General features: G+C 39.2%; 1 protein-coding gene across 1 annotated transcript; it reads left to right on the top strand.

Annotated features, from left to right (window-relative positions):
* Nucleotides 1-628: 628 nt before the first annotated feature.
* ppme1 (protein phosphatase methylesterase 1) lies at nt 629-16,894 on the top strand. Its single transcript, XM_038296903.1, has 14 exons — nt 629-908; nt 3,338-3,431; nt 6,967-7,059; nt 7,195-7,252; nt 10,853-10,904; nt 11,066-11,220; nt 11,339-11,429; nt 14,020-14,085; nt 14,176-14,302; nt 14,382-14,511; nt 14,595-14,639; nt 14,713-14,777; nt 14,875-14,942; nt 16,549-16,894. Exons 1-14 carry the CDS (start codon nt 823-825, stop codon nt 16,550-16,552), a joined length of 1,134 nt encoding a protein of 377 aa, XP_038152831.1. The 5' UTR covers nt 629-822; the 3' UTR covers nt 16,553-16,894.
* The last annotated feature ends 1,499 nt before the right edge of the window (nt 16,895-18,393 follow it).

Here is an 18,393-nt window from a genome sequence, read left to right on the forward strand (position 1 = left end):
GCAGCACATAGGCCTACCACCTTAGGGAATAAAGGTTGCCAATTTATATATATATATATATATATATATATATATATATATATATATATATATATATATATATATTTTTTTTTTTTTTTTTTTTTTGTTGGGGGTCACTGTAAGATTTAAATTTCTTAATGCACTAGTAGTTTGTACAGACTACAAACTACTTTGCCACAAACCACAAAACGCGCAAAACAATCATTTAAATAGGGCGTCTCCAACAGTTTTGCACCTTCCACCAGTTACGCAATCACTCTTGTTAAATCACCCGCAAACCATGGTTCAGCCCCTCGCGCAAAATTCCAGTTTGCGAGCGCAAATTACTGCACGCAAAATTGGATCTTGATAAATCCGGCCCTTAGTGTTTTAAGTCTGCTTTGCTGATATTACTATTTTACACTTATTTAAATATTTTATTGTGACTTTTTAATCCATGGGAAGTATTTATTATTATTGTTGTTATTATTTTCTTTCATTTCCAACAGTATTTTGCCTGTGTAAATCCTCAGTCATCCGCGTCATGGCAACCATAGAAACGCTTTAAATGGAACAATTGTATATTATCTTATCGTCAGTAGGGGGCAGTAACGCTCCCATCAGTTTACTCATCAATGAGGGGAAAGAACCAAAGAAGACGCGGAGACGCACAGAGAAGAAGCAGGCTAGCTGTTAGCTGAAAAAATCCTAAACAGCGCATCTTGTGATGAGTCTCTGAAGTCGGTGCTGCTGTGTGCGAACAGAGGAAGGGAAGGTCGGCCCAAACATCTCCTGATAGAGGCCATCTCTTTTTCTGGCAGCATGGAGAAGCAGCTGCATTTGAACCTGCTAGCATCCAGACCCCCCATGGCAGGTTTTCAGTCCGGCGGCTCTAAAATGAAAATGGGGTGAGTCAGCTGGATTTTAGACTGGATCCTGAGCTTTATGTCTCCCCATTAAGTTAACAGATAATTAATACTAAAACGGTGTCTGTAGCACCGGGGCTGAGGACGTTAGCAGGGTTAAGTTAGCTGCTGCTGATTCTAGAACACGATCCGTGCAGCTCATCGATGAAATGATATTTTTGTAATTATAGACCTGTTAAATCTAAAAGCATCTTTTGTGGATTTATTGATGGGTTGTTTAAAGCTTTTTGGTGCCCTTTACAGGCTTTCTCTTCTTTTATATTTGCTCTGTCTACATAGCAGCCATGTTTGCACCCAACCAGCTCACTCCTCCTCACTCATCCTGACAGAGTGGACATTTAAAAACATTCACTTTAAAGAGGTTGTTTAAAAATATATATATATATATATATATATATATATATATATATATATATATATATATATATATATATATATATATATATATATATATATATATAGGAAATTGATCCGGTTTCATAAATCATTTGATGTTTTTTTTTCCAGAAAAAATTAAAAAAGAAAACTAATGATCTCATTTATCAACTTGTCTCATTCTGTTATTCTTTCATTTTTAATTTTTTTATCCATTAGTTGTTTCTTTGCCACTTAATCAAAACACTGATGCATCTTTTTCTGGATCCATCCAACACTTATTTTTATTTTCACCTCTCATCCATCTGGTCAATCATTCATCTGTTCATTCATACATACAGTGGATTTTTTTTTCCCCAGGCTGAAATTATTTAACTTTATCCCAAAACTAAATAAGACGACTACTTCAGAAATGTCCAGTTTAGAGCTATTCAACTAAATTACGTCCAAGACCAATAAATGTCTTGAATGCATGTTATATTTTATAAAGGTCCTATATTATTCTACATTTGAAGATAATATTAAAATATTAACAAGGAGCCCCCCAAAGCATGTTTTTTGATGTTTGTGTGGGAAAATTCCTCTCGGATCAGCATTTACCAACAATCTCTTTATTCAGCCTTCCTCTGGACCAGCTGTTTTGGCCGCAACCATGGCAACCAGTCATGGTTTGTCACGCTATTCTATGAGCATAAAATGATACATTACATAATGGCTGTACCTTGACTGATTGGCTGCTAAAGAGCGCTCTGGACAGCTTCTTTCCCTTGACGATGTCATAAGGGGAACAATTTTCAAACAGCATTTTGAGCACACATTAACCAAGAGGTGCATAAAGGCATTTACGGCAGTGAAAGGATTTTATTTTCCCCTGTGAATCTTGTACACAGGCTTCAGGTCACATGTGACTGTTACAGTGTTTATAATGTAAATTTTGGACATATAATAAGGGACCTTTAGGAAACAATTTGTAGCTGTTAACCATTAGGGGTGCTAGACCTGTAAATTCCCAGTTTAGGGCCCCTGAAGGCCACTGGAAGCACTTCACAGACTCCAGTCTCCCTCTGTGTTTTGGACTAGAGGGAGACTAGTTTAGACTTGTTTACTAACAACAGCTGTGAGCTTAGTTAGCGCTGGTGTTTAAGGGGAGCTCAGATGGATTTAAAGCAGCGCTCTGGGTCATATCACCCATTCAGAGACGGATCTGCCACTCTCATCAACAAGTGTCAATTATTGACCTGCAAATAATTAAATATTTTTCAAATCATGCTACTACCATGGGCAGATCTTATAGTCGTTAAGAAACTGTTAAGCAAATAAGGAGTCACCAATGTTTAGTTTACCAGAACACGTCAGATAGTTTCATAGATTAAACACTCCAGCTGCTTCTCGTTTCTCTATTCACTGAACTCAAAGCAACGCGGCATGACTTTTGATCAAACTATAAGCTTCGTTTGATATATTTTTGAGGATTCAGGATTTGGCGTATGACTTTGCATCAGTGCAAAGTGTGTCTCTGAATGGGTTTGTTTGGTTGACCATCCGTAGATCTCCCCAAATGGCAGTTTTAGCAGAAGAATCAGTGGCACAGGTTAGAGTATTTATTTGAAAAGCAGGGCAGCTTTAAGTTTTTGATTATTTTTTGGTGTTTAGTTTGTTATTTAAATTAGTTTTGTCTAATTTTAACTATTATAACATTTGTTTGAATAATTGTGATTCATATCGTGCTTTTGTGTCATATAATTATTTGTTCTTATTATTATTAGTGATCTTAGTTTAGGAACTTCTATCCAGACTTTGGTATCAGCTCTTCTTAGGATCTTTATCTCCTCTTCTAACAGCTCCTCATTATTTCTATTTTTCTCTTTGTTTTGTCCTTTTCAGTGCCTATTTCAAACTCATAGTAGATTTTTATTTGTTTTTTAATCTTGCAGATGATTTGTTTTTGATGGTCTCACCCTGTTAGTTTGGCTGCACTGTGATGGTTTGCCAGATGGAGGCGCTCTTTAAATGTGTTTGCTTTCTGTTTTACACAGACCTGGACGGAAGAGAGATTTCACGCCCTTGCTGTGGAGTCAGTACTTTGAAACCATTGAAGATGTTGAGGTGGAGAATGAAAACGGCAAAGATATATCCTTCTAGAAACCCAGATTTATCCACCAGGCTGCCAGACAGAGATGTAGAATTCTGGCGGCAGTGCGTTTATACTGCTCTATTTGTTGCTTTGCATGTCTTTTTGTGTCTGGAGGAAGCTTCTCCAGCATGGAAACCTGTTCCAGGCACTGTTTGACAGTCATAGAGCTGATCTGAAGGCTGCAAAAGAACCTTTTCTTCTTTACCAAGCCCTGCTGGACCTAATCAGGTTCTCTTTATGAAACCACTAACGGCTCCTTTAGAAATAAGAGGATTTAATAGATTAAATAATTATTTCCCACCACATGTATATGCTGAATAATGTTTAGCTTCTTAGAATGAGGAAATGTTTATAGAACAGTGTGAACACAAGTAGGCAGTGGTGGAGAAACTGATAGCTGGGAAAGAGGGCAGGAATGCAGCAGCCGCACTTTTCTGTTTCCCATATAAATATTCTTCTCCATTACAGTTTGTTTGGCTGTGAGGATATTGGTAAAGTGACTCCTCAGTGATGGTTTCCCACTGGAACCACAGCTCACCCATTGAAGCTCCACAACATTTTCCCACATTTCAGTATCACGTCTCCTTGGCTAAAAGGTTGATAGTAGAACGCTCACAGAGCAGGTAAGGAGAAAGAAATAGGAGATGTTTGTCGATGACTTGCTGCCAGAGATATTCCATAGAAATGGGGAAAAATTCTGACCTCACACTGTGCTTAACTAGATGATGGTGGGAAACTGGCTTAGCTACAGGACCAGCAATGCTACATTCAGAACGCAAGCGCTTTGAGCAGCGCTTTGTTCAATGGCAGAGAGCGGCTTTGCTATATTTGCAGTGATCAGTGGGTAAAAATTAATTTGAATATATTTTAAAGTGAGATAGTCCATCTGAAAACATCGTCTGTTCAGTCAGTTCGTCCAGATTACCATCCTGCCTTCAAAAATTTCAATATCGGAGCCGCTCAGACCCCCACATACATAGGCGGACATATTTTGCCAGCGGGTTTTGACATTTTAAGTTAATTTAGGTGTTAATAAACTGTTTTGGGGGGAGTGATCATAGCGCTCTACATCAGCAGTGCTGTGTCTGTCTCCCTGCCAGCTTCCAGATCAGCTTCTCTAATTGGCTGATAAGCAAATCCATCAGCTGCTGCCTGTGAATCACGTCATGCGCCTCAGATGCTCAGAAGCTCATGAGGCGCTGCAGGAGCTTTTGATGCTCCTAAAAGATGTTGATTCATTACACATAGACTCTGATCTACTCAGATTCCATATGAGATGTTAAAATACTTTTGGGAAAGAGAAAGTTTTAAATGTGCAAATATGGTTTCTGGTTCCATTCTGATTGGAATACATCATCATATATCAACATTAATATCCGTATCAGTTTGATAAGTAAAACTGGGCCAGTGTTACAAACCTGCATTTCTGTCCTTGTACTTCCTGAGGAGGGAATCAGTCATGTGGGGTTTGTTTGGTCATGTGATTGTGACCAGCTCAGGATTGTGGATGTTTTACTGACCCAGAGAAGCCATGTCTGCACTGTGCCCAGTCTTGTCATGGTGTCCAAAGCATGTGAAAAAGTAGGATATCATTAAATCGGCCGTAACAATAGTAATAATATTGGATGTCTATTGGCCCAGGCTTCTATATCAGAGCATCCCTAATATTTACCACTGATTAAAATAAGGATTTTACATGTTTTAATGGCTGCTGCCATCACGGAGAGTTGAGCAGAGTGGATTTATTTTGTTCATCCCAAAGGAAGCAACAGTTTGTAACTTCATAGATATCAGGTATAATCACTATGTGGAAAAGATGCAGGAAGAGGAAAGACAGGACCTTCTCTGATGGGGTAACCTCTGGCATCTGGGTTGTTCCAGTCACGGTCATTGGCTATGTGCACACAGCAGACAAATGGGAGCCACATACAATCTTTTAGCCCAAAAGTGACTCATGTCAGCCTTTTTCACGGCAGTCTGAACGGCCCAGTTCTGATTCTAACTCGCTTCCATGTGGTTTACTAAAAGATATAAGACTGATCAGTTAATATTTGTAATATAATTGGTTTAAAACAACAGAGGCTTCGGTTAGATTACATTAATAAAGAGTAAGACACTGACTTTCTCCATGCGGCCCTTTAGATTGCAGTAATGCGCTTAAAGTGGGTTTGCTGCCACACGGAAGAGAGAGTTGCAGTTAGATGCATGGGAGTCAAAGTAAGAACTTCTTCACGTAACATTTAAGTGCTGCCATAACAGAACTGTGCATGAAAACTTTAGAGGTCCTGAAAAAAAGGGAAAGCCTGGTTAGAGCAGCGGAAAATGAAAATAAAACCACAGTAATGGTTAAAAATATCAAGAGGGCTGCAAATAATGAAGATTTTATTCATCTGATTATCAATTCTTTTCTAAAAGGAGATACTTTCAGTAAATTGATATCTCTAAGTAAATATTTGGAACTTAGAAAAAATCTGTATTGTGCATTTTTACTATGAGTTTTTTTTCTGTAAGTAGGTTAGTCTTTCATCAAACTGCATGTTTATCAATCTGTTTACTGTTAGTCAGCGTAAGAAATTAGTTTATTATTTCAGCAATCGATTAGATGCTTTTTAATTTTTGCAAAATAGTTCAGCCTTAATTGAATACATCAAAACGCTTGCAGTCCGATGGATCATGCTGCATTTTATCTTGCGTTTTACTTTTACAGATCTGACAGCGCTCCCTCTACACATCTTAAGAGACGGCAGCATCACTGATCGCTTTGCTAACGCCTGTTGAGCTGTTATTTCTGAGATTGTTTCTTCGTTGATAGGGAGTGTTTGCCTAGTGGTTAGAGCAGTGCTCTTGTGCTCTGAGAGGGTCGCAAGTACCCGGTTCGATTCCCACAGACTGCCACTCTGGGTCACTGAGCAGTGAGCAAGACCCTTAACCCCACACTGCTCCCCGGGCGCCACACAATGGCAGCCCACTGCTCCTCAAGGGGATGGGTTAAATGCGGTAAATTTCTCCAGTGTGAGAGAAATTGCGGTAAATTTTCTCCAGAAGTTCAATTATTATTATATTATTATTAATGAGGTGGGCATGATGCAGTCAGCTCCCCTTGCTCTGTGAACAGTGCGTTGCTGGGTAACGTCTACCTTCTTCTGCGAGTGCAGGTTGCTTTGATGTCCTGAACCGTTCGGAGTGATAGGCTGATAGCGGCCGTATAAACACGCCAAAAAGGACGGATTGGGCATCAAGAACTGCTGTGTCAACCTAGCCTTAGTTTCTAGTCGGTTACAATTGTTTAGATATTATATTTAGTTTATAAAAAGGAAAATAATGATCGGTTTTCCAGCAGAAGTTTTCCAGAACAGACCACACAAACCCTTTTCTCTTCTCTAACCAGTGAGCATAACGTATAACCTGAATGACAGAAGGTGAAAGTCTGCAGAGAGGCTGTTCTTTGTGTTTAGCACTGAATAACAGAAAAACATCCACTCCAGGACACTTCCCTGCATGTGTTTGTTTTTTTCCTTGACTGCCCAGAACATTTTCCGACTTTACTGCAGTGGCTCCAGTGGTCCTGTGCTATTGCTGCTCCACGGAGGCGGCCACTCTGCGCTGTCCTGGGCCGTGTTCACCGTGAGTCTGATTATCACTCTAGCCTTTATAGGCAGCATGTTTGAATACAGGCCAGGGTGGTGTGGAGTAAAGAGCATTCCTTGTTTTAACATGTTTTCTATTAGTTTATTTATGGAAGTCATTTTGTGTCTACAGGCTGTCATATGCAGCAGGATCCACTGCAGGGTGGTGGCCATGGACCTGCGAGCTCACGGTAGTTGGAGTTTACTTCTCCGACGATTGTTTTGAAAAGTGAAATAGATTTTTTTTCACTTTAGACATGAATATATGTTAAGTATTTAGTAATCTTTATAGCTTTTCAGTCCTTATCTTTAATTCCTGATTGTTTCGTAACAGAGAGGAAATCTATACCAGAACAGTCCGTGTAAAGAAGGATTCACTATTTGTGACGTTAATTCAGTTCAGGTTAATTATACAGAACCAGTTCTCATGTTCTTTACTGACAGTTTACTGAAACTAGACGGATTGGTTCAAAGTTTTCCATCTTTTGAAACCCAGCTACAGCACATGAAAAGTTCATCATCTTTATTTACAGGTGCTGGTCATAAAATTAGAATATCATGAAAAAGTAGATTGATTTCAGTAATTCCATTTAAAAAGTGAAACTTGTATATTATATTCATACATTACATACAAACTCATATATTTCAGATGTTTATTTTGTTTAATTTTGATGATTACAAATGACAACAAATGAAAATCTCAAATTCATCATATCAGAAAATTAGAATATTGTGAAAAGGTTCAAAATTGATGGCCCCTGGTGCCACACTCTAATCAGCTAATTAACTCAAACCACCTGCAAAAGCCTTTAAATGGTCTTTCAGTCTAGTTCTATAGGCTACACAATCATGGGGAAGACTGCTGACTTGACAGTTGTCCAAAAGACGACCATCGACACCTTGCACAAGGAGGGCAAGACACAAAAGGTCATCGCTAAAGAGGCTGGCTGTTCACAGAGCTCAGTGTCCAAGCACATTAATAGAGAGGCGAAGGGAAGGAAAAGATGTGGTCGAAAAAAGTGTGCAAGCAAGAGAGATAACCGCACCCTGGAGAGGATTGTGAAACAAAACCCATTCAAAAATGTGGGGGAGATTCACAAAGAGTGGACTGCAGCTGGAGTGAGTGCTTCAAGAACCACCACACACAGACGTATGAAAGACATGGGTTTCTGCTGTCGCATTCCTTGTGTCAAGCCACTCTTGAACCACAGACAGCGTCAGAAGCGTCTAAACAGAAACAGGACTGGACTGCTGGTGAGTGGTCCAAAGTCATGTTCTCTGATGAAAGTAAATTTTGCATTTCCTTTGGAAATCAAGGTCCCAGAGTCTGGAGTAAAAGAAGAGAGGCACTTCATCCACGTTGCTTGAAGTCCAGTGTAAGTTTCCACAGTCAGTGATGGTTTGGGGTGCCATGTCATCTGCTGGTGTTGGTCCATTGTGTTTTCTGAGGTCCAGGGTCAACGCAGCCACATACCAGGAAGTTTTAGAGCACTTCATGCTTCCTGCAGCTGACCAACTTTTTGGAGATGCAGATTTCATTTTCCAACAGGACTTGGCACCTGCACACAGTGCCAAAGCTACCAGTACCTGGTTGAAGGACCATGGTATCCCTGTTCTTAATTGGCCAGCAAACTCTCCTGACCTTAACCCCATAGAAAATCAATGGGGTATTGTGAAGAAGAAGATGCAATACACCAGACCCAACAATTCAGAAGAGCTAAAAGCCACTATTAGAGCAACCTGGGCTATCATAACACCTGAGCAGTGCCACAGACTGATCGACTCCATGCCACGCCGCATTGCTGCAGTAATACAGGCCAAAGGAGGCCCAACTAAATACTGAGTGCTGTACATGCTCATACTTTTCATGTTCATACTTTTCAGTTGGCCAACATTTCTATAAATCCTTTGTTTTTATTGGTCTTCAGTAATATTCTAATTTTCTGATATGATGAATTTGAGATTTTCATTTGTTGTCATTTGTAATCATCAAAATTAAACAAAATAAACATCTGAAATATATGAGTTTGTATGTAATGTATGAATATAATATACAAGTTTCACTTTTTAAATGGAATTACTGAAATCAATCTACTTTTTCATGATATTCTAATTTTATGACCAGCACCTGTATATACCGCTATAAAACAGCTACATGTCAAAACAAAGTGCTGATTATGGCTAAAAAAAATAAAACAAAAAAATGTAAATGATAAAAATATAAAATAAGGCAATAATGAAAATTTTTCGTAAGCTCAATAAACAAGGACACAACAACTAATTCCTGCCAGTGATAAAAAAGCCAATGACTTAAAGAAAGTTTCATGTTGTGTTTTAAAATTTGGCCGTGAAGGAGACTGTTCCATAAAGGAGGAGCAGCGATAGAGAAGGATCTGGCCCCTCTGAGCTTCCCCTGAAACCTCGGTACCTGCAGGAGCTGCTGACCTGAGGGACCGAGGAGGCAAGTAGAGAGGGAGAAGCTCAGATAGGAAAGATGGAGCAAGGTTATTTAAGCAATTAAAAACAAAGATAAGAATTTTAAAATCATCTCTGAAATGCACAGGCAGCCAGTGGAGGGAGGCCAGGGCAGGAGTGACGTGATCATACTTTGGAGTACCAGTAAAAGACGAGCAGCGGCATTTTGCACCAGCTGCAGGCGAGACAGCAAAGACTGACACCAGCATAGAGTCCAATACAGTACAGTAAGAGATGAAAGAAAATGAATAACAGTTTCAAAGAGCTGCCATGAAGTAAAGGTTTTAGTTCTGACAACTGCTCCAGTTTAAAATCACTGTCCAACTTAAAACCCAAATTATATTGTGAACTTCATCAAAAAGGAAAGTTTCAACATTTAAGTGTATTTATCCTTAATTTGAGCAGGTAAATAAGATGATTTGCCAATGGAATGAGTCTATTTACTCTTTAAATAAGATAATTGGACAAAATTCACTTGAAATAAGACAATGCAATTGTTTTTTTCTTATTTTAAATTTAAATTGTCTTGTTTTTCAATTGGCAAACTGTCCCACTTGCCTCAATTCAAGAAAAAATGCACTAATTTTAAGAAAAAATTACCTATTTTGATTTCAGTTTTTTTGCAGTGTAAAAGATCTGCCTTCTTTTCTACTTTAAAAAATTCTAGGAACCAATAGTAAAATTTAAGAGCAAAGTTAGGAATATAAGGATCATTGCTGGTCACTGTTACCCTACACTCCTTAAAGGTATAGTGAAGGATTTTCGCAAATTTTCTATAAGCCCTCTTCTCTTTAAAAAAAAAAAAAAAAACCTGCTCCTGAGAGGGAACGCCTATTAAAGTTGCTGTTTTATCGCTCATTCAAGCTTACTTTCCAAAAGAAGATTAGTAATTTTTCCACTATGTCAGACTCACCACCAATAAGTGAAAATGGAGACTAGCACATAGGACGGCCTTACGCAAATCAGCAGAATGATTGACAACTAGAAGGACCACTTATGTAGATGATCCACCCGGAAATAAAAGAGCATCCTCCACTATACCTCTAAGATCAGGAAACAACTTTAGCTTAGTTTTTCTAAATTAGTTGGCATTGGATGACTCTATTTTCTATTGGATGTTTGCACACCGAGACGTGTCTAAGCTGCTGCAGAAACATGTCTATTTGTTTCTTGGTTATACTCCTGGATTAAAAACATTTTCTCTCTTCTGAACGGTGAATAAAACCTGATGTGTGTTGTTGCTTTAATGTGAAATTGATATACAATTTTTTCTTTTAATAAAGTCTTCCAACTCTGCAACATGTTTCTGTTTGCAGGAGACACCAAAGTTAGAAATCCTGAGGATCTGTCAGCAGACACCATGGCAAAGTAAGGAGCAATGTGGAGAAAATGTAATCTGTGTACCAGTAACAGAAAATCATTAAGGATCCCAGCAGATATGAGGCTCCAGACATTAATATCGTATCATGCTGGTCTTTTTTATTTCTTCTCCAAACTGTTTTTTAACAGCAGTTTTTTTGTCTATAAAGGGATGTTGGTAAAGTAGTAGAGGCTCTGTACGGAGAGAGCCCCCCTCCCATCATGATGATCGGACACAGTATGGGCGGAGCCATTGCAGTCCATACAGCCAGTGCCAACCGTGTGCCGTCCCTGCTGGGTCTCTGTGTCATCGATGTGGTTGAAGGTAAACTGCTTTTCAAGGCTTTCTTCTGCGAAATATTTTTGTAGTTTAAATCCTCCTTACAGCAATAAGGAAATTAATGAGGTTATAGGTAAATAAGGATGTTTTTTATGTTATACAGGCACAGCAATGGATGCTTTGAACAGCATGCAGAATTTCCTCAGGAGTCGACCAAAGACATTCAAGTCTCTGGAGAACGCCATTGAGTGGAGGTATGCCATAAACGGTTGGATCGACCCGTTGGTCGGCGTTAGCTCTTCTGTTTGCTCTACAGTTCTAAGCAGATATGGAAAAACATGAAGGTCTGACTAACGGTGCATTCAGAGCGGACGCTGTGTTCACTTTGAATCCCTGTACAAACCCCGTGGTGAAGCCGTGAACTCCAGGCGGTGATTGTGTTCACTGCTCCTCTCTCACCTCGTGCTACTAGATAGAGCCGAGGTGTTAGACAGCAGAACCGCATAGAGAGAGAGGAGCGGTGATCACTGAAGGTGAAACAAAGTGAACTTTTCTTGATGATCACAGCACAGCAGCCAATTAGGGAATGGTTTTAGGCAAAGCCTTTTTCACTTAAAACTGAGAAAATAATATTAACAAAGGTAGACATGTGGATTGCTCTGTAAAGCTGTTTTAATTTTGTCCTAGAAGGACTGTCCATCATCCTCCCTCAGAGCACAGAACCCGGTCCGTCACTGCCGACTGTCCAGCATCGGTGCTTTCTAAGGGGGAGGTTTACAAGTAACTCCTGCCGAATTAGAGCTGCTCTGGATGAACCAAAAGTGGATCTTTTTTTTCAGAGCTTCTGGGGCTTTTCCAGAAGTAGATTTTCTCCCCTGGTTGACCTAAAAAAATTATCTCTTATATCTCTGAAACAAAAGCAGCACATATTTTCTTTTGTTATTCTTATTCTAAATGACCATTTTAAATGCCCATACCTGCATTAAGAGGCAATAACCATTCAGTCTATTTTGCTTGAGTTTTTTTTTCACATCAGTGGGGAGTCAGATGATGCGGTTCAGGGTGTAAACGCTGCATCTAAAATGTGAAACTACTTGCAGTGCTCGCAGAAATCACGGCGTTCACCGCCTGCTGTGTGAACCCACCATTAATAATAATAATAATAATACATTTTATTTAACAGCGCCTTTCTGGACACTCAAGGTCACTTTACAAAAATAAATAAATAAAAAGAAAGATGAAAATACAAAATACAAATACAGGAACATAAAAAGTTGCAGTACTGCTAACAAACGTGAACTTGCCTGTTGAAGACGAGTCCGGTGGTGTCGATTTTGAGTCACTCCACTCCGGTTTAGTATTGATCACTGGCTGCTGAGAGGAGGATGGCTGTGTGGCTGTAGTCCGCTCTTCCTGCAGTCCAACACTGACCAACTTTCTGCTCTTAAAGGAATAGTACACCCAAAACGTGATTAGCCTTCATTTTCTACTCACCCCCATGCTGAACAACACTCTGGAGTACTTTTTTGATATCTCAAAGGCATCTGGAGATCTGGGAGGCTTCTTGCTGTCTGCTGACATTCAAATAATGGAGGTTTATGGTGCCCAAGGCAGAAAGGTCCATAAAAGTCCACAAAAAACGTGTCAATATTCCTCCATACTGCTCGTCCAATGTATTCCAAGTGTCCCGAGTGGGTAGCATCAGAATTTAGAATTTACTCGAAACGAAGTCATTTAGAATGTTTTTAGAGCATAAACAGTAGTGTATAGGATTTCCTAAAAGCCCGCGCCTGCACGTTCACGACGCTACGGAAGCCGGCAGACCAAACCAGATGAAAGTGCGCATTCAACGTCTGCTCTGCCGATAATGCAAGCGTAGAAGAAGAAATGTGCTGTTTACCTGTGCAAAGAAAGAAAAAACGAAAGAAAAATGTCTGAGGACTTCAGTGTTGAGGAAGAGCATGAGTTCTTTGCCGAGCTGAATGCGCACTTTCATCCGGTTTGGTCTGCCGCAGTTTCCGTAGCGTCAGGAACGTGCAGGCGCGCGCTTTCAGGAAATCCTATACACTACTGTTTATGCTCGTTCGAGTAAATTCTGGATGCTACCCACTCGGGACACTTGGAATACATTGGACGAGCAGTATGGAAGAATATTGACACGTTTTTTGTGGACTTTTATGGACCTTTCTGTCTCGGGCACCATAGACCTCCATTATTTGAATGTCAGCAGACAGCAAGAAGCCTCCCAGATCTCCAGATGCATTTGAGATATCAAAAAGTACTCCAGAGTGTTGTTCAGCATGGGGGTGAGTAGAAAATGAAGGCTAATCATGTTTTGGGTGTACTATTCCTTTAAATTGATCCCGTGCACAGTTATTGCTTCATCAAGTTACCGGTGTTGCCTGCCTTAGGAACAATGTCTTTTGCATGTATTGCATGGCGCAGTATTGGTGTTTCTATCTTTATAGGTGGAAACTTGAAGCTGAAAGAAGAGGCATGATTGATGCTCTGTAAAACCGATGCATTTCGGTCAGTACCATAATGGAACCGAAGTCCAGTACCCTCCCCTATAAACCACAGCGTAGTTTGTTCTCAGGCCACACCAAAACGTAGCACATCACACACCAACCGATTTTTAACTATCTCAATGTGCATCAAAGAGAGTCTGCAGACGGTCTCTGTGTATGAAGGCAAATCCAGGACGTGGTTTTGCTCTGATTTGGAAAATTGATGTGCTAATAAACTCTATGGCAGCAGGGGGTGCTGCTTCTGTCGCTGGTGGGGGAAAAAAGATGGCTGTCGCTGCCTAAATGTTCCCTAAGGCTGTCCTTCACCTTTTTTCAGTGTGAAAAGCGGCCAGATTAGAAACGTCGAATCTGCTCGAGTTTCCATGGGAGGCCAAGTTAAAAAGTAGGTATCCAGCTGGTTTTGGTGTTTCCCAACATTCACAATCTAAGCATGTTTCCAAAGATCGTTTTCCCTCCATCTGTCCTCAAACAGAAGTGAGGAGTCTGCCTGCGATCCAAGTGTCTCTAACAGTATCGGTGAGGGCATCATGGAGGAAGAGGAGGAAGAGGAAGGAGCTGAAGAGTCGAACAAAAAGCGGATGAAAGAGGACGACCAAGAGGTTCAGTCTCTCCTGGTGCTTTTTCTTTTTCAGGTTTAGTTTGGTGGAAAACTGCTAAATGTTCCTTTCTTGGCTGCAGGTGAAAAAGGAAAGCTTCTACACCTGGCGAGTGGAGCTGTCAAAGACTGAGAAATACTGGGACGGCTGGTTCCGAGGTCTGTCGGCCCTTTTTCTCAGCTGCTCTGTGCCAAAGCTGCTTCTCCTCGCAGGTTTGTTCTCTTCAGCTTCTGCCTCTTATTCCCAGGTCTGTTCACTTTCTGCAAAAACACACCTGGTTTGTCTCTTCATACAGGAGTGGACCGGCTGGACAAAGACCTCACCATTGGACAAATGCAAGGTAAGAAGCATTATTAAAGAGCTTCCTCTGTCTTCGGTTGAATTGGACTAAATGTAAAGGTGATTTTCCACAGGGAAGTTTCAGATGCAGGTCCTCCCTCAGTGTGGCCACGCTGTTCACGAGGACGCACCTGAGAAAGTAAGACTTGACCAATTTGATAATCCTCAGAAAAACAAAAGCTTCTTACTCTGGTTTTGTTTGGTCCAAATTCACATTATTTGTTTCCGTTTGGCAGGTAGCAGATGCTCTGGCAGCGTTCATGGTCCGACACAAATTCACCGAGTTTAAGGAAGGATATCTGTGGTAAGTGATTGTAGTTTTGTGAAGAATACAACAGAACAGGTTAATTATAAATCAAACATTTTTTCCTATAAATTAATTAAATTGATATTAAGTTCAACATGCTACATTTAGCATGAGAAATATGAACTCGTCTGAGAGTGAATCTCCAGATAGTGATTGAAGAAGCAGTTTGAATAAACTAAATCATCCAGTTCTTGTATCTGACTGAGTAAAAAAAAAAAAGTTTTGGAGAGAACTGATGGAGTTTATCCAGAATTTAGATTTACTATCAGAACTACAGAAAGTTAATTCTGGATCCATTAAACACTGGAAATAATCCAGACTCCTCAGTGGTTCTGTGCTAGCATGGCTCCACTCAAACATTACTTCTCTTGCAAATACCAGTTAAGCACTGAACACATCGTTTGCGTCCGACTTTTTAATCTCCGATCCGATTCTTTTTCCATGTCACACTGACTGCACATAGAGAGGCTCCGATTAGGCAGGGTGAGCAGATCTATGTAGATTTTTTCACTTCTATCTCTGTGCTATACGAGGAGCGTTCAATAAGTAATAGCCCTGACCCGCTTCTGAATGTTATGGGCTCAAATTTTGATTGCTTAATTACCGGCTTGAGAGCTGTAGTATTGTGGACCACCACTAGGAGGCAAAGAATCATGTTAGCGTGATTAGTTTGGTCCGAACTTGGCACAGATCGGTTTTTAGAGGGCATTTATAGATAATTTTTTTCTTCAAAAAAATCCCAATTTTTCACCTTTTTTTTTTTTCTTTTTTTTTATCTAATTTTTTTTATGTGTCACAAATTGCCTCTCTTTCAAATTATTGTTCACAGATAACCTTCTTTTCACTTATAGCCCAATACAAACTCTCGTTCTTGACCAATAAAAATGTTGTTGCTAATATCCATACAGACCAATTGAAATGCATCTATTAAGTAAGTAAAAAGTGTTTTAAAAAATGCAAATTGTTTTCATAACTTTTATCTGAAAATCAGAATTTTGAAGAAACTACATCTACAGTTGTAGCCATTCAAAATTTCTCCGCTTTCCTTGATGGGTCCTTGGCTGGTCCCCTACATTTGCTTTTTAAACATCAATATTTGTACTAAAATATTCTTTCTGTCATGATTTGTGGACATTAAGATCTAAAGAGAAGCGTCATCTCCTGAACAGACCCTGTAATTCAGTGAAAGTAAAAAAAATTATGAAAGAGGGGGTCACTCCAGTGGCTGGAAGTTGAAGGGGATTTGCCTGGGAGTTGGAGGGAAGAGGGCTGCTGCCATTCAGCTGGTTTTTGACTGGGAAGGACCATTTTGAATGGCTGCTACTGTATAGAAGAATTTGATAAAATCTGAAAAACACATTTGGGAAAAAATATATAAAAAACTAAATCCGAGAAAACAATATTTCTTGATTGCCCTCATTTTTTTATATTTTTATTTACCAAAACGTGTCCCTTGAGTCTATCAATAATGGCACAATATTCAATAAGGATATTTTCAGAAACTGCTCAGGCTGTCTTATAAACTGATGTTAATGCTTGTAATTGAGAATTAAACAATAAATCTATGGATAAAGTCTGATTGATTGTTTTTTTGTTTTTACAGCTAACTTTCTGTCCACATCAAACCAGCAGGCGTTGGAGAAATGCTTTAGGATTCATTGCAATCATTGTGAATTTGAAGGTTATTTAAAAAAAAAGATTACATCATCATTGATTATTTGGTTTGGTTCTCTAGATCTTCTGCCTTTCAGCTTTGCCTTTTTTTATTTTCAAACATGTTTTTTTTTTTTTTTCGTTTTGTCTTTACTCCATATTTTTTATTCTTTGTAATGTAAAGCTCTTGTCTGTTTTATTTTCAGTGATTGCATTAATGTTCATGAGTGTCTCTTTGTCGGATCAAAGAATGACAGCGAATAAAAAATGGACGCAATAAAATCTGTTCAACACTATCTTGGATGTGATTGATTTAAATACAAGTGTTGTGCTGAGGTAGCTGAAAAACAAAAGTTCCTAATTGGGCTTTTGATTTGAAAGAACCAAAACTTGTCATAATATTTAATTATTTAAATACAATCTGTTTTTTAATTGTTGTGGATGACATTGATTCTCTAAGGTGTTGGTCAGACCAGTTAGTTTGCCAGTCAAGCCCTTTGGATTGGTTTGTTTCTGCAGAAATCCCAGAGAAAATAATCAGAAAATGCAGATTAACCTTCGTAGTCTTTATTACCTTTGTATGAACAACAATCTCAAAGAAGAAGAAAAAACAAGCTGCTTTTACACCATTTTCACGCTCTTGATCTTCCAGCAGGTTTAAACTGAAGCCAAACATCAATCAGCACACACATACAAAGTCAAGAGACCAAAGGACCATCCAAAGAAGCAAGGTTCAGATTAAAACGGTCTTCCAGTTTAAAACTAGCCAGCTAAACTGGTTTTATATATTTGTCCTAGGATCAAAATAATTCCAACACAGCAATTTATCAGAAATTATTTTACTGAAGCTTGAGAGTCATAAGTGAGGTTTATGCCCGGTGTTCTCAAACATAACTGCAACAGACTGGAAACCTTTTTTAAATTCAAAAATTTGTATTCATTTGATGGGACATTAAGATCTAAAGAGATCTGCGTATTTTACATTTAATTTAGGTATTTTAAGTAATCTTGTGGAACAAAAACAATAATGTCACATCTATTCATTTCATTGGACATTCACATTTATATATTTCATGATAAATGTTGGCCCTCAGAGATCACTTCACAATTAGTGTGAAAACTACTGATGGCTTCATGGGACCTCATGAAACATTTGGACATATTTGCAAACTGTATTGATATTTTGTTACTGAACCCTAACCCTGCCTGACATTTTAAATCCCGAAAGGCTATTTAAGCCTGGATAATATGATCAAATCCATTGTTTAATGTATTATATTATATATGTAGTTTGAATTGAAAATATGTTTGACTTTTTTTTATCCAATCCATAAATGTGAGCATAAAATGGGAAAAATGAAAGTGAACATGTGAATAAGGGTGTGGACTATTTTATTTTTATTTTTTTAAGGTATTGTGGCTTTCCATTTTAAAAAAGAATGCGCATGCAAGAGTGTGCATGAGCCCATTTCTCCTCGTGCATGCCCTGTTTAAAATGTGTTGTTCACATACCTCTTACAAGCTTACTGTCCACATACAGCGGGGACTATAGTGGACTTTATAGCCAACTCGCTTAACTTACCGTTCGGAAGGATGATCACTTCTTTTTGCTCCCCCATTGGTCACGTAACTCCTCCTCCACTACGTGGTGCCTGCTCCATCTTTATGAGTCGCCACTGTCAGGCTGCTGTGACAGCAAATCCCATAATGCTTTTCGAGGAGAGCTCTGCGCAAAGCAGTCTGGGATTTATCTGCCTCTTCTGAGGCCTTTCTTTTCTTCTAATAATTCTCTGAC

The sequence above is a fragment of the Cyprinodon tularosa genome, unplaced genomic scaffold (genome assembly GCF_016077235.1).
Source record: "Cyprinodon tularosa strain WSP-4 unplaced genomic scaffold, ASM1607723v1 ctg110, whole genome shotgun sequence".
Lineage (NCBI taxonomy): Eukaryota > Metazoa > Chordata > Actinopteri > Cyprinodontiformes > Cyprinodontidae > Cyprinodon > Cyprinodon tularosa.